The sequence below is a fragment of the Felis catus genome, chromosome A2 (assembly GCF_018350175.1).
Source record: "Felis catus isolate Fca126 chromosome A2, F.catus_Fca126_mat1.0, whole genome shotgun sequence".
Taxonomy (NCBI): domain Eukaryota; kingdom Metazoa; phylum Chordata; class Mammalia; order Carnivora; family Felidae; genus Felis; species Felis catus.
The window spans coordinates 253,381-278,321 of NC_058369.1; the positions used below are offsets into that span (position 1 = coordinate 253,381).

Genomic DNA, 24,941 nt, shown 5'->3' on the forward strand with positions numbered 1-24,941 from the left:
CAAGCTGCATCCCACCTCGCGACCCCTGTCTGGTCATGCCCTCTGCTGGGCACGCCCTTCCCACTGTCCCTTCTGTTTCCTTGCTTCTGTTTCCAGTCCCTCCCTGAGGGAGCCCCATCCCATACTGCACCCCGCTGCCTGGCACCCTTTTTCCTTCTCCTACAGCTATCCCCAAATCCAGGAGTTATCAACGGCGTCTCCCAATACATGAGGCCAGTACTCAGCATATAGTAGATGCCCCATAGATTCTTGAATAAACGAATAATTAGTGAGTGCCTGCTGCGTGCCAGGCCCAGGCAGGGTTTGTGTACTATAAATCTAAGGGCTAAGTATGTGCTGGGCCGGAAGTTTAATCTTCGTGCAAGCACCATGATGTGAGGAAAATGAAGACCCCCATTTTATAGTTGGGGAGACTGAGGGCTCAAACATGGTCATGCGGCAGGGCCAGGACTCAGGCACAGGCCATTGGGTCTCTGTGCCCTCTGCGTGGGCTCTTGCCTGCTGGCTACCCTGGGACTGTGGCATTGGAATGCAAGCACTCAGGCCGTGTCTGCAAATGACCCGGTGTCTCTGCAGTTCTGGGGCCCTCAGGTACCCACTTCCAGCCCTGTGGCTACCTTGCTGCTGTTGCTGCTGCTGGGACAGACCTGGGAGGGCACTCTGATTGCCAGGCACAGTGAAACACAACTTGAGGGTTGCCCAGCACTTCCCGAGAAAGGCTCTGAAAGTGGGTTGAGGAGGTAGGCGGCACCTGGGCCCTACACATACCCCCCAGGACAGGGCCATGCCTCCCTCCTCAGACTTCCCACAACACGGTTGTGCTTCCCCCTAGACACTGCAAGACAAGGACCAACAGCCCCTCCAAGACTCAGTCTTTCATCTGTAAAGTGGGTCTGCCTCCCACCTCCCGGGGAGGCTGCCTCTGCAAGTGGCGGCTGTGATTATAGTCTCCCAGCTCTCTCTAGTTGCTAGACCTTTCACGTGCCTTCCCCTTTGCCAGGAGCACCCTTTCCTTCCGCCGCGGCCGCCGCCACGCTGAGCCAGGGGCCTCAGGGGCAGAGGGGAAGTTGCCCCGATACCGTGCACCCTTGAGTCTCCGCCTTGGGCGGGTGACTTCTGCTCTTGCTAGGTTTCCTCGCCTGTCACCCAGGGACACAGTAGCTTTGTCCTCTGTGTGGGGAGATTTCAGGAGGTGGAGCCTGTACAAGGGCAGGGCCCCCCCCCCCAATCCTCTCCCAGGTTCACCCTGTTCCTTTTCTTGTGGCTTTGTAGTGTGTTTGGATCTTGATTTGGGGCAAGTGACCATGTTTGAACCTCTTTTCTTTCTCATTTATTTTTCCAGATGAGAGTTAGAACGGTCTTGGTTCGTTCTCAGGAGGGACCAAGCCATGGAGATTCCGATTGGAGCCACATTCAACCACCAGAGAGCTGGTGGCATTAAGTGGCTTGTCCTGGGCCAGGGGGCAGGTGTGCCCTCATGTATTCACCTGCTTAGTTCAAATCAAGCCTCAGGGAGGAGCCTTCGGGGACTTCGGGGTTGGAGAAAGCGAGTTCCCATGTTTCAGGCAAGAGACCGAGGCACCAAGCGGGTAGGGCCACTGGCCCACCAGCCAGTATTCCTACAGGTGTGAATATGCCACCGTCTGAGTATGCAGTTTTTGTCTTTTAAAAATTTTATTTGTGTATTTTGAGTTATGTCTTTTCTCCCCCATTTTAAAATTTTTATTTGAGAGAGAAAGAGAGAGAGAGAGAGACAATGAATCCCAAGCAGGCTCCACACTCAGCCTGACTCTGGGCTCCATCTCATGACCCTGGGATCACCACCTGAGCAGAAATCAACAGTCAGACACTCAACCGACTGAGCCACCCAGGCATCCCTTCCCTTTTTATTCGTGTTTGTTGGCTTGTACTTTTTATTTATATTTTTCATTTTATTCATACACACGCAGGTGTATCTCCAAAAGCAAGCTACTTGCTTACCTGAACCGAAGGCACATTTACCAAAGACACAAAGTCAGGGCTAATCCGCAGCCTCATCCAAGCTGGCTGCTCATCTCCGTGGTTTGGTCTCGTTCCGCGTCCTGTGGTTGTCAGTTCTCCCACATGGGACATTTTTGGCCGTGACCTTACACACGGCATAGGCCTGGATCAGGGCAAGCGAGTTCTGGTGCTTTCTCCTCCCGTTCACAGGCCCAACCCCAGAACGCTGGACACCTGAGCAAACAGACGACGGGCCAAGGTGGATGACAGGACAAGGACGTGCCCAGGTCGCCCCTGTGCCGGGTGGTGAGGACGTGCCCTGGGGGCGAGAATGCTGCAGGATAGAGGGCGCGCCCTGGGGGCGAGGACGCAGAGGCCACCGGCCGGACAGCGGCGAGCGCTGCGACCCCCGGACACATCTGATTTTGGCCGCTGAGACCCGCCTCAGACCCCTGACCCCCAGCACCGCGAGGCGTCGGGTTTGTGCAGCTAGAATCGCGGTCATCTGTTAGAGCAGCAAACGGGAACCGAATCCATCAAGCTCTCACGGGTCACGTGCACACACGCTCGGCCGCGCCGTCTTCCAGTCCCCGCCCTGGCAGGTTGTCTCTCCTACCATTGGCCAGATCTGGGTCACATGGTCACGCCTAAACCAATGGCTAGCAAGAGGAGGGCGGGCCCTACCTTTGGTTACAAATCATACTGCCGGCTCCCTGCCCAAGATCTGGTCACTTTGCGGGGACGGGGGTGCGGTGGGGGCGCTTGGGGATGGCGTGGAAGAGTTGCAGCGGGGATTGCATGGATTGAGCAGGAAGGGGCTGGAACCCAGGCTGAGAAGCCTGGACTTCGTCCAGGGGCCATGGGGAGCCACGGTGGCGTTTGAGAGGGGAGGGCACATCCGATGAAGGCGTCATGAAGCCCAGCTCTGACCAGAGTTCTCCCGTAGCATCCACCACCCCCGAGTCTTCAGGTGCTGCCTTGGTTATCAACATCACATACCCTATCGGAGAACCCACAAGGCCTTGAAGTTTTCAGGTCCTAGTGCAAGGGCTGTGGACATTGAGTGAGTGTGGAGTCCATCACAAGCCTTCGTCCGGCTTGAGGAAGGTGGGAGCTGGGGGGGGGGGAGGGGGGGGAGGGGAGGGGAGGCGGGGGCGACCCTGACCGTTCTGGACCAAGCTAAGACCCATATCCTGGAGGCAAAGGTCTGCACTTCAGGGTGTGTGTGATTCCTATAGCCCCTGCAGACCCACTGCTCTGGGTCCTAAAGGCTCCACTTGAATAAAATGTAAATGGGCTTATTGAAAGCTGGTTTTGTCCACTACGAGCGACAGAAACTCAGCTTAAATGGACTTCGTCTTATTGGGGTGGAGGAGTTCAGGTGCAGCTGGATCCAGGACTCCCAATAGCGGCACAGGGAATTTCTGCTGCCCCCTCTTGGCTCAGCATCCCACTGGATTGGCCTCTCCCTGGCCATTGGTAGGAGCCACCTGCAGCTCTAGGCTCACACCCATCTAGCTCAGGCAGGAAGTTGGTGTCTCTGGATCCCAGAAAAAAATCTCAGAGCTTACTCCTCCCGGCTTGCTGAATGTCAGATGATTCTAATTGTTTGAGCCTGGGTTGGTGTCCATTCCTGGGGTCATTTGGACTGGAAGCACAGGAGGTGATTTCTCAAAGGAAAATCCAGTGCTGGAACCAGAACGGGATGCCAGCCGCAACCTGGGGGCTGGCCCCCCATGTCCGATCCAGAATGGGGAGGGACCTGCCCCACAGTTCAGCACGTGGGGCCTGGGATCTTGCTTCTCTGGTACTGTCCCCACACTGTGGGGCTTTGTGACTGCCGGAAAGTCACTTTCCCTCCTCCAGCTTTGAATACCCCCTCTGTAAAACGGATGCCTGTCTCACAGCATTGTGGTGAGTGGCAGAGAAGACTCGTCACGCATCTTCCCTGGGCAAACAGTTGTCTGCTGGTTAATAAGAACCGGGGCACACATGTCGTGCCCCTGCTGTGCACCAGGCACGGTCCCTGGCGTCCTTCCTAGAAGCTGCAGGCCTGGGATCTGTGCCCATTTTACAGGTGAGAAAATGGGCACAGAGAGAAAATGGCCACACACGTGGCCTAGCCAAGGCGGCACATCCTCCTTCCCCCAGAAGGCCCCTTCTCGTTCCAGGCCCCAGGGTCACCCTCCTGCTCCTGGGGGCGTCTATACCGCCGCCTGCCTTCATATTTGTGATCACTCTCGTTTGTCTCCAGCCAAAGGGGACCCTCTCACGGTGGCACCAAACCCGGTCTGTAGCACTCGTTGCCCGTTGCTGCTCTAAGGAACTGCCACGAACGTGGTGGCTTGAAACAAGACACATTCTTCTCTTCCAGTTCTGGGGGTCAGAAGTCCACCCCTGAACCAAAATCGAGGTGTTGGTAGAGCTGTGTTCCTTCTGGAGTCTCGGGGTGGGGGGAGGGTCTGTTCCTTGATTTTCCAACTTCTAGAGGCTATGCACTGGCTCAAGGCCCCTTCCTCTGCCTTCACAGACAGCAATGGCAGGTCACGTACATCACTGTGACCACAGAGGGAAGTGGTCTCCGCTTTTGACGATCCTCTGATTCCACTGGGCCCACCTGCGAAGCCCGGACCGTTTCCCTGATCCAAACCTTTGAGGTGGGTTTTCTCTGACCTGTAGCACAAACATCCTATCACGTCTGTCCCCACACCCCCTTCCTCACCATTGTTCAGTCCAATGCGATTTAAATGTCCTCCTCCTCTGGGAAGTCTGCCTGGGCCTCCCCGGTCTGCACTGGGTAGAGCATCCTCCATCACAGTCCTGATCACTTTGGATTGTCATCGCCTGTTTTCTGTGGGGTCTGGAGGAGTGAAGCCTGGGGCCACGGGGAGTCATGGTGGATGTCTGAGCTGGGGGAGGAGCCTTATGGTGGACAGCCAAGGTAGGAAGCGGGCTGCAGGGGATGAGGCTGAGACCAGTTCAGGGTGGACAGGAGGGCATGAAAAGGAGAGACCAAAAAGGGGGGGGGAGGGCTCCCCAGAGAGGGCCAGTGTCTTGCTTAAGGTCACCCAGCACATGGCCTCTGGGTCGGAGGAGAGATAGGCCAGGATGGGAGGCAGGAGGGTGCTGGCAACTGGTCTCAGTTTCGAACCCACGCCAGGCCAACAATGACCCTTTGGTTTGCACAAACCCAGGCTGGGGCGGCTGAGCCACAGCAGGGTCAGCCCTCGGCCAAGGCCACAATGTCCAGCTCTTGCACACCCCTGGTGAGGACATAGGGTCCCATCCCCGCCCCATCCCCAACCGGGGGAGAATCCCCTCACATACTCAGAGGCCAAGGACAGGCCAAGAAGCTGGGTGTCCTCCCTCAGTGCCACTGGGCAGGGACGTGGCCCTTGGCCACGGGTGGGGGCACATGGGTCAGGCTGAGCAGCTGAGATGGGGCAGAGGTCTAGGCGTGGTGTATGCTGCTGACAGATCTCGTGTACACGGAAGGCGTCTGCTGTGTGGCTGAGGGATCTTTGGGTTCCATACCTGGGGAAGGAGTGGGGGGAGATGCGGGAATGGGGGGGGTGACGAGGCACCCCCCCCCCCCACGATACACCATACTGCTCGCAAGCGTTTTTATTTTCCCGAAAGCATTTCCCCTCTTTGAAGTCATATATTAATTTGTCCATGTAGGTATTTCATTTCCGCGGCCCCTGCAAGCCATGGGCTTGGTGATGACAAGACAGAGCGTTCCTTGGTCACTCGGGAACCCAGCACCTTGAACAAGCCCTGCCATGAGGAGATCGTCAAGAATTATTTCTTGGAAACTCAGAGAGGGGCTGTACAGGACCCCCGAGCCTTTGGAGGATGCCCTGACAATTTGGGGGGGGGGGCTCCCAAACAGGAAGAGTGTCCACTGCACTAAGGCCCCAGTGGTCACTACTTTCCAGGGCCACGCTGATGTCTGAGGTCACTGTCACAAACTGGAAAGTCTGGGATTCCAGGTGGCCAGGGGCTGCAGACACAGCACTGAACCTGGGGAGAGGAGAAAACCCTAGCCAGTGAGTTCTCTTTGATGCGGCCCGGGAGGACCGTTTGCAGGGGTCTGGGGGGCGGGCGCGCCCGGCACACTGTGGCAGTCGTGCGGTAGGATCGCTGCTGTCCACGACGCCGGGAGGGACCGTTGGTGGCTCTGGGTCTCCCGCTGTCGCCCTTGCGCCCCTCCGCCTCTGCTGCCGCCCGGCCCTCGCCCACCCGCACTTGCTCACGCCCAGCTGTGCCCACGGGCTGCAGCGGCCAGGTGGGGGCCCCCGGGGTGCGAGTGGGCGTTGCCGGGACTCAGGTCTCCGGAAGTGTGTGGGCGCACCGGGGCGGGGATGAGTCTGGGGGCGCCACGTGAGCGAGCGACCGCAAGCAAGCCACGACGCGGCTGACAAGGAACCGTAGGCCGGCTCCCCGTGGGTCCCCAGCGAGCTCAGCCACAGCCCTCCGGCCGAAGACCCCACCTCCCCAAACGCGCGGTGAGCCCCGGAGCTCACACCAGGGGCCAGGCTGGCCCTCTCGCCCCGGCCACGGGGACACCTTCCCGGGCGAGTTCTCGGGCTCCCGGGTCGCACTCCTGCCCCCCCCACCCCCCCGCGCAGCTGCCCTCGGGGTGGCCAGGCCCAGCCCCTGCACACACCGTGCGCGCCCCGGCCCCGCGCCCCGCCCCGGCCCGGCCCCGCCCGCAGCCAGCGGGACCTTTATAGGGAGCGCCCGGCCGCGGCGCGCTGGGAAGTCGGTGCCGCCGCCCTCCCAGCCGCCCGCCCGCCCGCGCCTCCGACGCGGGGGCCGCCGCCGTCTCTGCGTCCGCCATGCGTCCCGGGACGCCGGGGCCACTGTGGCCACTGCCCTGGGGGGCCCTGGCTTGGGCCGTGGGCTTCGTGGGCTCCGTGGGCTCGGGGGACCCCGCGCCCGGTGAGTGGGGCGGCCGGAAGGGGCGGGCGGGGTGGGCCACCCACGTGGGCCTGCCCGGAATGCGGGCCTTGGGGGAGACGTTGGGGGCACGGCGGCCGTGCTAGCCGCTGATCGGGCGGCCTCCTCAGGTTCAGTCCGGGAGGGCTTGGGGCTCCCCTCCCCCAGCCCCAAAGGGCCTGAAGGAGGGTCACCAGGAGGTCAGCAGAGCAGACGTGACTCCCTTTCACAATTGTCAAGAGTGGTCGTCTCGATGACGGCTGACACTTATTGAGCGCTTAGTGTCTACCTCTCGCCTCTTTGAATTCATGTGATAGCCCATTAATGTGTGTACTCTCACGCCCATTTTCCGGATGGGGGAGCTGAGGCGCAGTCACACAGCCCGTCGGTGGCCAAGTCAGGATTCGAACCGGAACCATCTATGTCCTGAAGCCCCAGAGAGGCGGGAGTGGGTTGGGGGGGGGGGGGTGGCAGGCCCCAGGACCTCCACCGGAAGTGTCAGATCCTCCCCAGCTTTGGCTTAGGCAGACGGGCCATTGGAGTCCCGTACCTGCTACTTGTTAGGGGATGCCAGGCAAGGAATATCCCCACCGCTGGCCTCAGTTTCTCCTTTTAGAAGACGGGTGCCAGAGTGCTGAGTTCCCAGAGCTGCCCCCTGGAAGGAACCAGCAAGTTCCCGGGGATGGGGGCCGGGGCCATTCCCGCCCCCATTTAAGGGTGAAGGGATTGAGGGCTATCTGCCTTCCGACCCCACCCGGCAGCCCCACCCCAGCCCCGCATGAAGGGGAGAGCTGAGCCCCCTCCCCGAAGGCCGTGTCCCCAGGGAGATGTGAGCTCATGCAAGGAGAATGTTCCCAAGTTGGAGTGAGTAAGAGGCGGGCCAGGCAAGGGGGGGCTGCTGGGCGAGGGGGGCTCTGCGTGCCCTCGGGCCCTGTCTAGACAGAGGGCAGAGGCGGAGAGGGGGCTCCAGGGCCCACTGACCCCGGCATGTTGAGCTCTGAGTGTTTGACTGGTTGGGCAGGACGCCAGGCCTGGGCTGGGGGGCCTGGGGGCCTGGAGCAAGGTCGGGGGTGGGGTAGGAAGAGCTTCCCACCAAGAGTGAGGGTTGTGTGTGGGGGTAAGGCTCAGAGAGGAGGAAGAATCCCAGAGGGATCGAGAGCGGAGCTGGGATGGGAGCACCTGTGCAGGTCTCTGCCCCTCCTTCCCAAGTTGGGAGCAAAATCATCCCCTGTGTAATCACCGAGCACCAACTGTATGCATCCCCCGTGGGTGGGGAGCTGGGTGGAAGGCCTGGGCGTTGGGAGCGGCATAGGAGGGCACCTCTGGTCCAGTGGTCGCTGTCCCCCTTGTCCACAGGCGGCGTCTGCTGGCTCCAGCAGGGCCGAGAGGCCACCTGCAGTCTGGTGCTGCAGACTGACGTGAGCCAAGCCGAGTGTTGTGCCACCAGCAACATTGACACCGCCTGGTCCAACTTCACTCACCCGGGGAACAAGATCAGCCTTCTGGGCTTCTTGGGCCTTGTCCACTGCCTCCCCTGCAAAGGTGAGCTCCTGGGCATCAGCCACGGGTCAGGGTCACCGTGCAGCAGGTGGGGCAGCTGCGAATGAGCTCCCCACCTTGGGGGTATGGCTGTTAGGAAGGGTGTTTGTGGGGGGACCCGGGGCTCGGAGAGAGACAGGGGACCTGAGGTTCCAGGCCTCAGCCTCCCTCTGGTGAGGATTCAGGAAGAAGCTTGGAGGACTCCCCAGCTTGGTTTCTAGCCGCTAGGCCCTTGCCCGTGCTGAGCCCTCTGCCTGGTTGGCCTTTCCCAGCTGCACCCCACCTGGTAGACCCGACTCACACCCAAGTCCTAGGAAGATGGATTTTCCTAACTGGCCACTGGGGTTTGTGACTCCACAGGCAGTGCTCCCAAACACTTGATCTTCCCATCACCCCAGATTCCAGCGATCTGTGGTGGGGCCACAGATGCATGTCTCATAAGCGTGTCCCTTCTGGATCGTGTTCTGAGAAATGCCGCCTCTTTCTTCAGCCTAGGAGCTCTTTGAAGGCAGAATGATTGAGTGAATAAGCCAAGACATACTCTGTGCTCTGGAGAAGGGGTTGGGGATCCTCCCAGGCCTCTCTGGCCGGGGCTGAACCTGCAAGGGCCCAGAGGTAGTGTGAGGCATGGCTTGAAGGAAGTGGGCATTAGGACCAGGGTGTTGGAGTGTGATTAGGAGTTTGCCAGATGGAGAAAGTATGGGATCAGGCCCTAGTGGGTGGGGTCAGGGCAGGGGAGCAGGGAGGAGGCTGGAGCTGAGGGCCAAGCCCAGAGCCCAGCTGGCCACTGGGATGTGATTAATCCCCGCTCAGCCTGGCTGGGTGGTCTTGGACTCACTGCCATGTGCCCTGGCTGGCTCCCTCCAGAACCTACTCTGGGTTCTGGCAGGGGGAGGACAGACTTCAAAAAGTGCCTGGCCTGGGCATGAGAAGGTTCAGATCACCCCCCCCCCCCCACCACCACATCTCATCTGGCCTTGGGGAAGGGAACTCAGTTCTCCCACTTCCTTTCTGCTTGTGAAGCCACCCAGGGGGAGCGTTTCCAGATGTGTGTGTGGGCAGGCAGTGTGGGAGGTGCCCAGGTGCGGCCCACATGCCCTGCCTCTGCCTGGTTGGGGGCACCAGTGCACCAGCTCATTTTATGCTCATGCTCCGCCTGTAAGGTGGGTACCCCAGTCAGCCTCACTTCCACACAGGGAAACTGAGGCTGAACTCAAGAGCTCAAGTCTGCCCTCCAGGTCCACAAGCAACAGAGGTGGGGGGTTCCATCTGGGGCCTGGCCTGGAATTCTCATGCTGAGGGGCCCCTGGCTCTCCTCCACTCACAGCTGTGACAGGGCCTCGATTTCCCCCTTCTGTAAAATGCTAATGAAGTGTCATCACCTCCTAGGGGTGGTTGAGAGACCGCAAGCAGCCTGGGAGGGCCTGTGAGAGGAGCAGCGCAGTAATAGGTCTGGGGGGGGGGGGGGGGGAGGGAAGACCCCAGGGAGAGACTTGCCCTGGCCAGACCTGTTTCCCTGCCTGAGAAATAGGGCTGGCGGGGAGGGGTATCCCCTGGGCTCACTGGGCTCGGGATGTGGGAAGCCCCCTCCCCAGAAAATGAGCCTCAGGCCAGGTGCCAACGCCCCACCCTCCCCGACGGCTCCTCTGGGTTGGTCCTGGCAGGCCCGGGGAACAGACGCGGCCGGTCCTCCCCAGGCCCGCTCCTGGACGGGGTGGGGCCCCCCTCTGATGACGCAGCCGGGCCCCGCGCCGGCCTTCCCATAACCGCGCGTAAATCAGGGAACGGACGCCAGCCCCAGCGGGTGGCCCAGCTGCGGAGCGACACCGGGACTGGGTACTGGAAGCTCGTTCCTGGACCCCCAGAACCGAGCGGAAACAACCCACTCCCGCCCGTTCCGAGCCCCAACTCCAGACAGAACCCCAAGCCCAGGCGCAGCCTCGACTCCCGGTCCACCGGGACCGTGGCTGATCTCGTCCCCAACGGATCCCGCACCCAGACTCTGAACCAGTCGTCCTCTCCGGGGTTCCCGGACTCCCGCCCGGCCTCCGGCGTCGGAGCAGGGACGGGGTGCCGTGGGCTCCGAGGACGCCCGGCCTCGGCCACGCACCTCTCCACCACCGCCACCGCCACCGCCACCACCACCACCACGCGCGCGTGCCCTGTGTCCGCAGATTCGTGCGAGGGCGTGGAGTGCGGCCCCGGCAAGACGTGCCGCATGCAGGGGGGCCGCCCGCGCTGCGAGTGCGCGCCCGACTGCGCTGGGCTCCCGGCGCGCCTGCAGGTCTGCGGCTCCGACGGCGCCACCTACCGCGACGAGTGCGAGCTGCGCGCCGCGCGCTGCCGCGGCCACCCGGACCTGCGCGTCATGTACCCAGGACGCTGCCGCAGTACGTGAGGGCGGGGTGGGGGCGGGGCCTGCGGGGGGCGGGGCCTGGCGGCGCTCTGAGGGAGGGGCCTAGCGAAGGGACAGCGCCGCCGGATTGGGTCTTCTGCCGGGGTCGGTCGGAAAGAGGAAAAGCGGGGTGGGGTTTCGGGAAGGGAGGCTCACATGGGGTGCGAGATTGGGGTGCGTGACTCAGGGAGGGGCTTGCGGGTGCAACCAGAGGGGCGGGGCCTGGGTGTGGAACGAGAGTGGGCGGGGCGCGCGGAAGGGGTGTGGCTTCCGGCGCGGCCGGGGGCGGGGCCTGCGGGTGGAACCTGCGGCGGGCTGGCCCCCGCCCCTGACCGGTCCTGGCTCCCCGCTCGCAGAGTCGTGCGCGCACGTGATGTGCCCGCGCCCGCAGTCGTGCGTGGTGGACCAGACCGGCAGCGCCCACTGCGTGGTGTGTCGCGCGGCGCCCTGTCCCGCGCCCTCCAGCCCCGGCCAGGAGCTCTGCGGCAACAACAACGTCACCTACATGTCCTCGTGTCACCTCCGTCAGGCCACCTGCTTCCTGGGCCGCTCCATCGGCGTGCGCCACCCGGGCAGCTGTGCAGGTGTGGCGCGGAGCGGGGAGCAGCGGTGGGGCCCAACCTCCCGCCCCTCTCCGCGCCCCCACTTTTCTTTTCGTCCCTCCCGCTCTTCAGGCACCCCTGAGCCGTCGGATGCGGAGTCGGAGTCAGAGGAGGAGAACTTCGTGTGAGCCCGTGGGGCCGGCTTGGGCCTGGCGTTCAAGGCCTCCCCGTTTTATTTATTGCCACAGCCGAGTCTAATTTATGTCCCAGGGACACTCCCCAGAGCCTGGGCCGGGACCACTTAGGAGGAGCCCTGGAGCCCCCTGACAATACCTTGGAAGGATTGGGGGAAGGGGGCCTGGGAGTGGGGCTGGTAGGTGGGGCTCCCACTCCAGGCAGGAGGACCCCATGCTTCTGCTCTAGGGGTTAGCTTAAATTATGGTCACCACGGAGAGGGCTGGGGATTGCCTGCCAGCAATTAATGAAGAGGCACCCCCGCCTTCTAGACCGCAGACTGGGAGTAACGAAGGGGTCCACAGCCCGGATGTGTATAAATGAGCCGCAGAACCTCCCAGGCCCCAGGTAGGCCAAGGAAGCAGCCACTGTCCACAAGCAGCTCAAGGACTCCAGGCCCTACCTTCTCAGTGCCTCCATTTCCATTTCCCCAGGACGTCCTGTGGTGGCTCCTGAGAAGAGCCCAGTGTGTCTCCCAGGGTGGGAGAGGCCAGAAGAGAGCACTGTGTGTCGTGGTGCCCAGTGCACTTTGGGCGGGACCCAGTGGGGCCCACAAAGAGCCCCTGCTCACCCACCGTGGGGTTTGTGTGCCAAGGCCGACTGCACACCCTGCCTCCTAGAGCTGTGTGTCTTAGCGGCACCCCTCGTCCCTGCTGCTCCATCCGAAGGGAAGGTCCAGACTGGGACCCCTCGGTCCCATGAGACTTGCCTTGGCCAAGCCTCTAAGCCCAGTTTCCAGGTGGACCCACCTCAACCACCAGCCGGCCGAGAGTTTTGACACCTGCCAGATGCTGGCTCTGGGCAGGGTCGCTGCCTTCTGTTTGCTCAGTGTCACCTCCCCGTGTCTGCATGTGGCAGAGGCTCAGACCGGACATGGGGGGCCCAACAGGCAGGAGCCCACCTCCCCGAGTTTGCAGTGAGCCGTGCAGGGGCCAGTTGTTTTCGTCCTCTCCTGGCCCCCCGGAAGTGCCTTACCTGTGACACCCAGAAAAGTGCCCTTGAGGCCACCTCCGCACCCTGGGGTCCTGCCTCACCAAAGAAATAAAGACTATAAAAAGCCACTTTGGAGTGTCCGAGCCTTGGTTTGCCTCTCTCTGAGCCTCTGTGCAGTCTCCTTTTGCTAGTGCTTGCACCCAGTCGGAAGCCTAGGGTGCTGTGAGGGTGGTGAGTGGGGGGCTCTGGGAGCGTCTGGGGGAGATACCTTCTGTCTCTGGGCCTCAGTGTCCACCTCTGGGCAGTGGGCAGCAGTCAGGGAGAGGGCTGAGGTAGGTGAGGTGCAGGGTGAGGCCGGGGGGAGAAAGGAAGCCTTCGTAGGGCAGGAGACAGACGAGGCAGTCAAGATGGCTTAGGGCACTCCGGAGAAGCCAGCGGGTTTAGGCTCCAGAAACAGAGGCCTGGCCTGGAAGGGCTGGAGGTGTGATGGTCGCCATAACACCGTTAAAAATAATACGACGACCATAACACCAGCTGGGACTTACCCAGACGTGGCCATATGCCAGCACTTTCTTCAGTGAATAACAGACTTCACGTGGGGCCAGGCCAGCCTGAGACTCTACACAGAGGACCAGGAGACCCCCCCCCCCATCCCCATTGGTTTCCCCATCTATGCCTGGGTGTGGTTAGCTGGAGGCCGAGGGGGAGATGTGCTAGGCTGGGCCACTGCTTGGGCAAAGGCCAAGAGTCTGTCCTGAGTGCAGGCTGTCGGGTGGGGGTCAGTAAATCCAGAAGGGCCGGTGGTGAGAAGGGCGGGGAGGGGCCTGGGTCCCGAAGCCAGAGGACCAGATGAAGCCTCTGAGCAAGCAGCTCACGGTGTCAGGGAGGCTGTGGCCGGGCCAGACCCTTGGCCTCGCTGAGACAGCAACTCGAAGGATCGTGGATGGGCCCTGGAGGTGAACCATCGTGTCTGGTTATTCAGTTAACATTTTATTTGGTCATTTTGGCCCTTTGCATTTGGAACCGATGCCCTCTCTACCCCACCCACCCTCCACCCCACGGATACACCAGGCTTCCTGGAGTTTGGGGGGCCCACGGATGCCCTGCCCCAGCCATGGAATTTCCAGGCAGGAGCTATCTGAATCATTTACCACCTCATTTGTGTACCCCGTGCTGTTGTGGTTCAGGCAACTCCTGCAGGAACCCAGCGGTCCCGGGCAGGGGACTGGGCTGGGGCCCGTTTGGGCCTTCGAACCACATCCTGTATCCAGCTTACGAAGGCAGACACCTGCGTGTACACATCAGGGGTCTTAGGGTCGCCGCACCAGAGTCCAGAGAAGGAGACCAGACCGTGTGCCCGGTTCCTGCACACCAGGGGTCCCCCAGAGTCCGCCTGGGGGTGGAGGGAAAGGCAAGGTCAGGGGTCCATCTCTGGGCCTCTTTCCCTGGCCTCCCTGCCTCGAAACCCTTCCAAGGCTTCCTAGCGCTCCTCCAGCAAAAACTAAACTTACAGCCTTCAAGGGACTTGAGCACCTAGCCCCCACCCATCTGTCTGCACTCCTTTCCCTAGGTTCCTGCCCCACCAGCCTTCTGGGCTGTTCCTGAAGCAAACCAAGCTTGGTCTGGCCTCTGGGCTTTTCCATATCCCTGAGACCTGTTACTGCCCCCATTGGACCCTGCTGGTATAAATATACAAGTCTGCAGTACTTTGTGCAGTACACAACTTGCACAGCTGTACATGGCAGCCCTGTGATGGCTGTCTCTGCCTGGCATGCCTTCCCTCAGATCTCCTCAAGCCTCCTTCCAGTCTCAGCTCAAAAGGTGCTCTCCTCTGAGAAGCCTTCCTGAATACTCACCCTAAAATTCCCGCTTCCTCCCCTCCTCTCCCCTTCCCAGTTGTATCAGCCTAACTGTAATCTGAAATCACCTCTGACCCTAGGAAGTAGGTACTATTAGTGTGGCAGTTTTACAGGTAAAGAAAGGTCCAGAAAAGTGAGGTGACTTTTCCAAGGCCACACACCTGGGAAGTGTCGCAGTCTGGATTTGGACCCATGCGGTTGGACTCCAGAATCTGTTTTGAATCACTCTCTTGCCAGGAACAAAAAAACCCTCCAGGTTGTTTCTCCCTCGGCACCAGGGCCAGGGTTGCCCAGAGTCCACGCAGGGTCTCCGGAGCAGGAACTCCTTGACGGAGATCTGTTACTGCCCCCTACTGAACGCTGCTTATAAATACACAAATCTGTAGCCCTTTGTGCGATGCGCGATCTGCACAGCTGTACATGACAGCCCTGTGACCTCGGAAAAGTCTTTGTCCTTCCAGGGTCTCAGTGAGGCTTCGTCTGGTCAAAGGTGAACTTAAGGACTTAGTTCCCAAGCCTCTGCCTTCTCTAACCCTGTCTGTGGGCCTCGGTTTGCCCATATTGCAGGAAGGTAGGGTGGGGACCCAGTGTCTCACCGAGCAGAAGCCACGCCTCCGGCGGTCCCCACTGTGGGTGCAGAGCATGGCAGGGCTCAGCTGGCCCTTCCAGGAGCTGTTGCAGACGTCCAGGCCCAGCACGCGGACTTCGGCCTCCATCAGCCCGGGTGGCAGGTCCTCGAAATCGGACACAGAGCCCCAGCCAGCCACCCGGCAGCGTGCCCCCGCCCTGAGTGGCGTGGCGTCTCTCCGTGGCAGCCTCAGCAGCCCCACCGCAGGACCCAGGATGGCAGAGCCGTTGAGCTGCAGAGAGACCGCTGAGTTTGGGTTTACCCCCAACCACCCATCAGTGCTCCTGCCTCAGTTTACCCATCATGACGCCCTGGCTCTTTGTGGCCTCATGGCGAGACGTCAGCAGCCGCTGCCGTGAGGCTCAGGAAAGCCTCTTGCTGCCACGCGGGCCTGCCCATCAGGCCTCACCCGTTCAGACCAGGACGCTGGCCTCCCCAGCTGCCAGCGGTGTCCTTCCAACCAGCATCTCCCCTGCTCGCAAGCTCTCCCATGGCTCCCCATTGTTCCTGGGACAATACGTCCTGGCTCACCATTCAGCCCTCCCCTCTACCCAGAATGAATTTACTGTCATTCCCTGGTCCCCAGCACCCCACCCCCACTCCCCCCCCCGGCCCCCGCCGGAACACCCTCCCTATCCAGCCTTCAGGTCTCAGCTTAGATGCCACCTCCTCCAGGGAGCCTTCCTAGACTCCCAGGATAGGACAGGAGCCTCCTCCGGGTTCCATGTGCCCCTGCCAAGGCCGATTTACCCAGCTGCCACCGAGTTGGACCGGAAGCTCTAAGGGGACCGGCCCTGGGATGTCCAGGGCCCAAAACAGCTGGTGGGCTCTCAGTCAGCATTTATGGGATGAATGACTCAGGCCCCTGGTTTTGGTACTCACTCCCTAACCGTGGCCATATCCTGACCGTACCCCAGCCTCAGTTTCCCCAGCTGCATAACGGGACGGGTGACCAGAGCTGTGGGCTCCAGGTTTTGGGGTTTCACAGATGAGCAAAACCCACATGCCAGCTTTGGCCGCGGATACTCGCTGCCCCCTTTTCATTTTGCTTGGAGAACAGCCCCCGCCCCCAACCCTCTCGTTCCCAGGAACCTATTTCTGTTACGCTGAGCATCTCTGTTTTGACTTTTTACCACATTTGGACAGCAGGCCTGAGGTGTTTTCCCTTGAAAACGGAGGCCCTGGGGGCCCCTGGAATTGAATTCGGGGCACCTGAGCGTCCTGCGGGGGGGGCGACCCCCAGGCAGGCAGGGGTGGGGGGGGCGCTCAGAAAGGACGCACCTGTGTGGGCGGGGAGGGAAGGAGCCACTTCCTGCCCGGAAACCCCCCAAAGGGCCTGGGGGGCAGCGACTAGAGCATCTGGTGTCCTAGAGTCTCACGCGTTTCCCCTTTCGGCGTGAGCATCGGGGCCTGCCGTGCGCTACAAACGGCCATAAGGAGATTAAAATTCCTGCGCTCCAAGTCTGGAGGAGGAAGCAGTGAACGTTGGTGAAGAAGCAAATGGTTTCAGCTGTGGGGGACACGAGGAAGTTGGGACAGAGGGACGGGATGGGGAGATGGGGGGGCCGGGGGAGGGCAGGTGACAGGGGCTTCTCGAGGGAGGCCCCAGAGGAGGGGACATTTGAGGGAAGACTGGGAAGGGTTGAGGGACAAAGCCATGCGGTGTCTGGGGGAACGGCGCCCTGGAGGGGACGCAGCCAGTGCAAAGGCCCGGGCGTAGGGGGCATGGGGGCAACACTGATGGCTCAGTCTGCCCCCAGGGGGCACCGAGGGGGCCATGTGGGAGGCACAGAGGGCAGAGGCGGGACATAATCTGACTCGGGTGCTCACAGGACCTTACAGCTGTTTTTAAAACGTGGGGGTGGCCAGGGACGGGCCAGACCCGCGTCCGGTGCCCCCCAAGGCTCACCTGCAGCAGACAGATGTCGTTGGCGTGGGTGGTGGGCTGGTAGTCCGGGTGCCTGACGACGGTGGAGATGCCCAGCACCTGTCGTGTGGGCTCCGAGCTGTGCAGGACGTGAGCCCCCAGCACCACCAGGCCCATTCGGGAGTCCCTGCAGGGGGAGGGGCAACTGAGAGCGAGCCTGGGGTCTCGGTGTCCCCGTCTGCAGAACGGGGTGCGGCCCCACGACCATAATTACGTTGATTTCCGTTCCCCCCTCAATTACAGCCTTCACCTAGATAGGCGCGCTATTGACGTTAATACATATTATCACGAGGTACTTAGAACACGGGCGATACTGCCTACGCTTCGTACAGCCCCCCCCCCCTCAGTTACAACATCACCCCCAATATTTTCCGTGGCAACGCCGTGGTTATTCAACAGGAAACCCGGAGCGGACCCAGGGCTGCAACCCCGGCTGTGGCCACGACGTCGCTCTCACACGCCCTTCTCACCGAGCCCCCCCTTGCCGTCCGGAGCCGGGGGCCTGGGGCCCGAGTGGCAGCGGCGGGGGCGGCCCCCGGGGTGGGCTCACCTGTGGCTGAAGCAATGGGCCGCGGAGACCACCCAGCGGGAGCAGAGCAGGAAGCCTCCGCAGTGGTGCTGGCCCTCGAAGGCCACAGACACCATGTAGGGCCGGGAGTGGGGCTTCACCTCGTGGCCCCCGATGATCCGGGCTCCCCGGGAGCCTGCAGGAGGGGCGGGACAGAGGGGTGATGCGAGCGGCTCCGGCACCTGCCGGGGTGGGGGTCGGGTGGAGGCGAGGCACCCGGACGAGGTCCTCGAGCGTGCCGGGAGGGAGCCTGGACTCCAGAAAACCCTGGGCCTGGGCCTCCACCCCGGCCCCCAGTCCCAGCTGAGGCCGAGAGGGGCAGCGACCCCGAGGGCTGAGTAGCTGCACGGGGTCGGGGGCTCTTACCTGGGGGCCCCGTAGGCAGCGTGAGGGCCACAGACACTGCCAGCAGCAGGCGGCCCAGCTCGTTCGCCTGGGGCCCCATGGCTGTCACCGGCTGGTGGCTCCCTCAGAGCTCTGCGGGACACGGCCCGGAAAGGGGGAACCTGGCTGTGGCCTGTGGTGGGAGGTCGGCCAGGCCACACCAGCAACGCCCAGTTCGGTGCTGGCGCCTCTGGGAGGCCTCGGGCCGTTGACGGTCCCAGCCGTCCGGGAGGCCAGGACGCAGGGCGGCGAGGGGACGAGCGCGGCTCTAGGAACTGCCCGCCTGGGGCGAAGCCTGGCTCTGCAGGGCCCGGAGGTGACCCCAGAGGCCACTTACCGCCCCGTGCCTCGGTTTATCCAGCATCTGCCCACGGAGCATGTGCAGGGAGCTTCCTGCAGCGGCCAGGACCCGGCCGACAGGCATCGTGCCCCCAGCTGCCTCCTGGGCGTGTGGGGCCGCCTCTCCAGCCGGACGGGGTCTGGCCCCATTGCCACCTGCTCCCCCTCTGCAACTCCGGCACCGACCTCAGGGCTGCGAGTTCCCCGGAAAGCCCTGAGACGGTTGCTGCCTTTGTTGCACTTACCGAGTGCCTACTGTATACAGCCTCTGGCAGGAGCTGGAGATAGGAGTGTGGCAGTGACCGAGGGCCCCCGCCCCAGGTGCCCCTCCCACTCTGCCGGCCAGGCCACCTCGAGGAGCCGGGGTGGTGGCCGTCCAGCTGGCCATCACAGGGCAGTAGGGTGAGGCCATGTGATGCTGGAGGCCGGCGGGCAGGTTCCGGTGTCACGGGCTGTGGGCCCACACCGAGGGGGCTGAGGTTTCCGTTTTGGGGGGTGTGGGGACAGGGCGCTAAGGCTGGAGCCCCCAGACCCACAGCCCATCCCCACCCCTCCCTTAGGCCCCGGCCGCTCACCCAGCCTCCCCATGGTGCGCGGCCGCAGCAGCACGGCTGGGAAGTGTCCTCACCCAGCTCCCGGGACGCCACGAAGACGTCTCAGTGGGGCACCGTCTTGCGCCCCCTATGGTACCACCTCTCAGGGTCCCTGCGAGTCGGGAGCCTGTGACCGCACCCCCAGCTGCTGCCCAGACTCGAACTTGCCCTGCATGTCTGTGTGACCTCCCGGGGCCGCTGGGACCCGTCACCACACGCCGGTTCTGACAGCTCTGGGCTCAGAAGTCCTGACACCCAGGCGGGGGCAGGGCTGCTCCCCCCAGGGCCCCAGGGAGCCCCGTCTCCCCCCTTTCCAGCTTCCAGAGCAGCACGGGGTCCGCCCGGCTCTCTGCCTCCCTCTCGTGAGGACCTCGTGAGGACACCGGGCCCCCCGAGCCCCCAGGTCACCCCCGCCTGGTGATACGACAGGTGCCTGGTCCCGGGACCAGGACAGGGACGTCTTTGGGGCCGCACTTAGCGCCCCCCGGTCCATGTGTGTCATCACCCCATTTCACAGACAAGGTCCAGAGCCGCGAAAGCAGTGGGGTGAGGGGGAACCAGCTGGCCTGGAGGAGGCCCCCGGCCCATCTGGGTTTGAGCCCCGTGAGGCCCACTGATCAGGTACTAAGTGAATGTCTCGCTAAGCCACCGTGTCCGTGTCCGTGGTGACCCGTCAGACCAGCCGGAGAACCAGCCCGGCCGGGAGAACCGCGGGAAGAAACCACAAGGTCAGAGTCACGGTTGTTTCTGCCAGCGTCAGACCCCATGTGGCCACCCAGAGCCCTGCGGTGGCCGTTTCCGTGAGGGGCCACGTGGGGCCCTGTCTGCTCTGGGGCTGCCCCAGACCTCAGTCAGTCCCCCTGGCCACACTCCTCCTGAGGCGCTGGGGGGGGAGGGCATGGCCCAAAGCTGCAGGGGTCCCGTTCGGTCCTACAACCTGAGGTGGTCGGCATTGTTTGTACCCCCGTGACCGATGGAGAGACCGATACGCAGAGAGGGCAAGTGCCTTGGCCAAGGTCACACAGCGAGGGAAGTAGGGGGTCAGGGCTGCGGCCTCAGGCCGGCCCCTGTTGCCTCTGCTGACAGCTAGGCCTGTTTCCTTCCCATCCGGTGAAAGATTATGAAACAAATAACCGTCCTTCCTGGTCAAACAAGCGAGCTTCCCAAAGCCCCGAGGAGCGGGTCAGGGGTCAGTGTTTCCGTTTCCCAAACTGAGGCCCAGAGAGGGGAGCCTGACTTGTCTGGGCTGCCCAGCACAGGGTCCGACACCACAGCTCTGGACTTCAGTCCTTGAAGGGTCTTCCCGCAGAAAATTTGGGTGGCTTTCCTGGTCAGAGCAGGCTCAGCCATGACGATGGTGACAATGATGGTGATGATAATGACAGCTCCCTTTACTGAACGCTTACTTTCGTCACGGATCTGTTGGAGCTCTTTGTACGTCGAGGAGATTAACTCACGGTCAGATGGATTTCTTCTCCTGAGCGAGCTTGGATCGGGTGCCGAGAACCCAGCCTCCCCGGGGGTGCACGTGGATTCTGATGACGTGCAGAGGGGACCCAGGGCCCACGCGGCCAGAGCCGGTGGCTCTGTCAGACCTCGAATGCTCCCGTCTCCCTAACCTTCGGAAGCTGGAGCTCCCAGGGCCGTCCCACGAGCAGGCCCAGTCTACCCAGGTCCGGCGGCCCCAGCCCTGAGGGTGCCCAGCCCTGAGGGTGCACCCTGAGGGTGCGTTCACCCCTCAGCCCGGGCCAGGGTGTGGAGGCCGGCTCAGGAGGCGCACAGCCCCTTTCGGCGGCAGCAGGGTGGTAGGAGAGGTTCTCGCGGCCAGGAGAGGCGGTGGGGGTGTGTCTGGAGCCACGGGAAACGGGAGAAAAGCTCACAATCTTCCCAGAAGACGGCGGGCGCGGCGTCGGGGCCCGGGGAGCCCAGCTGGCCCGCCTGTGCCGGGGCCTCGGCGGTTAGCGGGACGGTAGCAGCACTTAGAAGGGCCCAGGCCGGCAGGCATCCCTCGACGACGCTTTTGCTTCCCTCACTCAGTTGAACGAGCATTCCAAGGAAGCCGCGTCTGATTTCTTGACACGGATGGTGCGCCCGCCGCCAGGCCCAACGACACCCCGCGTCCCCGCAGCGCCTCTCAGGACTCGGCCCTGGCGAGCGTGGGGCTGCGACGCACGTGCCTGCCTCGCGCGGACCCTCCCTGGCCCCGCGCCTAAAGGCCTGGCAGAGAAGGGGTGCGGGGTGGGCGCCTCGTACGGGGGGATCCTTGAGCGAGCCCTGCCTCCAGTGGGTAAACCGAGGCTTGAGGCCCCAAGCCCCACCACCTCTGCCCGCCTCGTCTGCCTTCATGGCTCCAGATTTCCATCTGGGGAGGGCACTGGGGAAAGCAGCCTGGCCAGAGCTGCCCCCCGCCCCCCCACGCCTGGGGCACAGGTGACCCTGGGGCATCTCGAGATGCCCAGCGAAGGGTCAGCGAGGGGCTGGGTGCCCACCGGCCAGCTGCAGTAGTGCCTGCCATCCTCCCCACGGGGCGGGGCGGTGGTCACAGTGCCCGGCAGGAGGCAGGAAGCCACTCATCCCACGGCTGTTTACTGAGCACCGGGGACACAGCAGCAGGGAAGACAGGCCAGTGTGTGCCCGGTGGACCGAGCAGATGATGTCGTCTGCCAGAAACACTAGGTGGTAAGACAGTGGCCAGAGAAGGACGGGGAAGGGGGTAGGGCTTTAAAACAGGGAAGCCTGGAGACCCAGTAACAGTGGACAAGTGGGGAAGGTCCTCCTGGAGGTGGGCACAGAGGGTGCAAACAAGGGATGTTGGGATGCGGGTGGGGGAGGTGAAGGGAGGGCCGGGCTTGGCAGGGCTCAGCTGGACCCGGGATTAGGCTGCCGGGTCCTGGGGAGCCACAGCAGGCGTCTGATGGGGACAGTGGCGTCCACAGAGTAAGCAGGGAGACCTGGGAGGCTCCGGGGCTGGGAGGCGGGGGGGTGACAGGACACAAGGCCCAAGCTAGGGTCATGGCTGGGGAAGGTGAGGGCGTCTCTGACTCAGTGACAGGGGATGGGTGGGCTCTGGGGGCCGGCACAGAGCCCGGCATGAGAGAGTCCTGAAGTCCCAGGGCCTCAGAGGACGTCCGGGGGTGGGGATGGGGCGGGGGGCGGGCAGGAGCTCAGGACAGGGGCTGCTGGGCAGAGCCCTGGTGGGGTGGGGGGGGGCACGCCCAGGACAAGCAGGGGGAAGGAGTGCCATCAGGGACACGGTGGGTGCAAGTGGCCGGGGGAGGTGTGGCCCGAGGGTCCAGTAACCATGCCCCGGACTGGGATGGGGGCTGCAGGGTGCCGAGCGGAGAGGAGGGGGGTGGGTGATGCGGCCGCCTCTTGGGGAGAACGCGCAGCTCTGGCCCACGGCACACCCCGCCCTGCCCACCTCCCGGCCATCGCCTGCCACATGTGCCACCGGGGATGCCCACCCACCGTCTCTGCCTCATCTCCCTGTCTCCTGTGGCACCACCTCCGGGCTGGCCCCCTGGAAGCGGTCTGGGGATGTCGGGGTCTCTGTTGGGGACCCCGAGAGCCTCAGGGAGGACTTTGCTTTCGATCTGAGGGAGGCGGGCACCCTGGGACGTTTAGGGCTGGCGAGGGACAGGAATGGCTTGTCACCTGCCCCTCTCCATCCGTACGCTCTCCTTTCCCTCCGGTCCCTGAACAAAACGCGAGCCTCAAAGCTTGCATCATTTACGTAGTAGACAAAAAGCGCCCCCTCTCCGAGGACAAGGCTTCTGCAACTCTGGCACCTAACAGCATCAGGGGCTCAAGAAATGTTTGGGGGCGTGGCGGACACAGAGGCAGAGGGGTAGCGGTGAACGCACGCACGGCCCGCTTTTGCCGAGCCCCTAGCGCAGGGTCAGACCGGCCGAGCACCTGTTACATAAACAAAGTTTTATTGGCACACGGCCCCACGGGTGCACCTGTGTGCTGCCTCTGGCCGCTCTCCCGCTGCCATGGCAGAGTCCAGTCCTTGCGACACAGATCGGCCTGCAATGCTGAAAAGTGCTTACTACCTGGCCCTTTACGGAAAAAGTGCCAAGCCCTGAGTGGGCATGTGCCTGAGTGGGAACAATGCTGTTCCAAGGCATCGTGTATATTCGCTCCATCAACCCTCCCAGCGGTCCTAGGACGGGGGAAATAAGGCCCAGAGAGGTTAAGAAACGGACCCAAGGGCACACAGGATACGCGGAGCTGAGCTGGCACTCAACCCCAGGGCTCCCGGGCTTCTCGGGACTGTTTTCTTTGCTCTAGGCTTGCTATTTTATCTCACTGGTTTAATGCTAAGCAGATGCACGTCCGTTGTAAAGAGAGAGAGGCAAAGACCCACAAAAGGAAAGGTGTCGATGTCCCTCCCCATTCAGAGCTCATTCAAGGTTGTTTCTTTCTACACGCACACACCCACCCCTTCATTGAGCCCCTGCTGAGTGGAGGGAAGAACCGACTTCCCCCCACTCCAGACCCCACTACATGTTCAGGGTCAGGGGCTAGTGTTCTCGTGAGAGCCTGGTAAGTTGGGGCCATGGTCTGCACGTTGGTGGGCACAGGTCCTGCCTCACTCCCAGTCTGTGGGGCCCACCTGGTGACACTGGCATCATGAAGGACTCAAGACAAACTACGGGGGACCAAGGAGACAGCGGGGCATCTAGCTGCTTCTTTGGGCCACCTGCACCTGCTCCCCACATCCTCCTGTCCAGGCCTCCCCACCACTAGCCCAGGCCGGGCCTCACACTGAACCCCACCCGATGTCACCCTTGTCATCTCTCCAACCCTGTCTGTGTCATCGTGTCCTTCCAGGGGGTCCCCAGAAGACAGGGGGACCCCAGTACTTGTCATCCCACGTCCCATCTGGTGGCAATCTTGTTGGCTCCCCTTTCAGAATCCGTCCAGCCTCCAAGCCCCCTCTCTTTGCTGTCCTTAATCCCCTCCTGGCAGCAGGAAAGGCCTTCACAAAAATAAGTAAAACAGGCTGAATCCTCTCCTGCTCTAAACTCTGCTATGGCTCCCCAGTGCCCCCAGGACAAAGCCTGCATTCCGTGTGGTCTCTGACCGGCCCCTTCCTTCACTCTGGCCGCCTGGGCCTGCAGTGTGGCTAAGGGGGGGGGGGGGGGGCGGTGCGGGGCTGATTAAACGTACCGACTGTCCTCCAGCCACAGGACCAGGCCCAGCGCTGGGGAAGCGCGCAGCTGTTACCCTCCTCGGCCAGGTCTGGCTGCCTTTGCGCCAGTACTCGCGCTCTCACGTGCCCTACACCTGGCGGCTCCTCTTTAAGACGTCCCACAACCGGCCTCTCGCGGCCCTTCGGGCTGCGGCAGAGACGTCAGCTCCTCGTAGCAGCCTCCAGGACACCCCCTCCCCGGGTCCCACTCCTCCTTCTCTCGGGTTGCGTGTCCCCATCCACGTCACCGCCCTCCAGACCGGGCTCGGGCAGGGGCGACCCTGTCTGTGCAGGCCCGGAGAGGCGGCCGCCGGGGGACACGGAATGCAGGGCGCGGGGTGGGGGTGGGGGGCGGCTGGGGGCCCAGGGCGCTGAGGAGGGGACGGAGACCGCGGCGGGGGGGACCGCACCCCCCCCCCCGTGCGCCAGGCTGGGGGCGGGGTGGGGGGGCACGGCGGGGTCCCAGGGCGCCAGGCTGGGGGCGGGGACCGCGGCGGGGGTGGGGGGGCCGTGCGCCAGGCTGGCGGCGGGTGGGGGGGGGCACGGCGGGGTCCCAGGGCGCCAGGCTGGGGGCGGGGACCGGGGCGGGGGGCCCAGTGCGCCGGGCTACAGGGGGGCGCGGCGGCTGCGGGCGGCGGCCGGCAGGGGGCGCGGCGCCGGGAGCCGGGAGGGAGCGCGCGGGGAGCGAGCGCAAGACGCGCGGCGGCGGCAGCGGCGGCGGCGACGCGCGCGCCCAGCCCACCCCCCGCGCCCGCCGCCGCCGCCGCCGCCGCCCGGACAATAAACAGCCGCGCGCGGGGCGATGCCCGAGCCGGTGCCGCCGCCCCCGCGCCGCGCAGCCCCGGCCGCCAGGCCTTAGCCCGCCAGGCCTCCCCCCACCGC

At 63.2% G+C, this 24,941-nt stretch overlaps 2 protein-coding genes across 5 annotated transcripts; one reads left to right on the forward strand and one right to left on the reverse strand.

Moving 5' to 3' along the window:
- Nucleotides 1-6,733: 6,733 nt before the first annotated feature.
- FSTL3 (follistatin like 3) lies at nt 6,734-12,692 on the forward strand. 4 transcript variants are annotated; one of them, XM_045042414.1, is made up of 7 exons: nt 6,734-6,924; nt 8,278-8,463; nt 10,635-10,850; nt 11,212-11,439; nt 11,530-11,581; nt 11,904-11,979; nt 12,066-12,692. In XM_045042414.1, exons 1-6 carry the CDS (start codon nt 6,822-6,824, stop codon nt 11,953-11,955), a joined length of 837 nt encoding a protein of 278 aa, XP_044898349.1. In that variant the 5' UTR covers nt 6,734-6,821; the 3' UTR covers nt 11,956-11,979; nt 12,066-12,692. The 4 variants fall into 4 exon arrangements, 3 of the variants coding, with proteins under 3 accessions (XP_044898349.1, XP_023098405.1, XP_023098409.1); XM_023242637.2 differs by having other exon boundaries at nt 11,904-12,692; XR_006588461.1 differs by having other exon boundaries at nt 6,736-6,924; nt 11,530-11,979.
- Nucleotides 12,693-13,624: 932 nt separating this feature from the next.
- On the reverse strand, nt 13,625-21,996 carry PRSS57 (serine protease 57). Its single transcript, XM_003981632.4, is given in 6 exon segments — nt 13,625-13,806; nt 13,808-13,957; nt 15,020-15,283; nt 16,961-17,105; nt 17,529-17,682; nt 17,913-21,996. Coding segments are annotated over 6 exon segments (879 nt in total). The 5' UTR covers nt 17,992-21,996; the 3' UTR covers nt 13,625-13,719.
- Between the last annotated feature and the right edge of the window lie 2,945 nt (nt 21,997-24,941).

Excerpts from the sequence above, each read along its gene's own strand:
- FSTL3 (XM_023242637.2), top strand. The coding sequence starts at position 6,822 with ATGCGTCCCGGGACGCCGGGGCCACTGTGGCCACTGCCCTGGGGGGCC. Across the intron at positions 8,464-10,634 it reads CCACTGCCTCCCCTGCAAAG|ATTCGTGCGAGGGCGTGGAG; the intron begins GTGAGCTCCTGG and ends CTGTGTCCGCAG. Across the intron at positions 10,851-11,211 it reads GTACCCAGGACGCTGCCGCA|AGTCGTGCGCGCACGTGATG; the intron begins GTACGTGAGGGC and ends CCCCGCTCGCAG.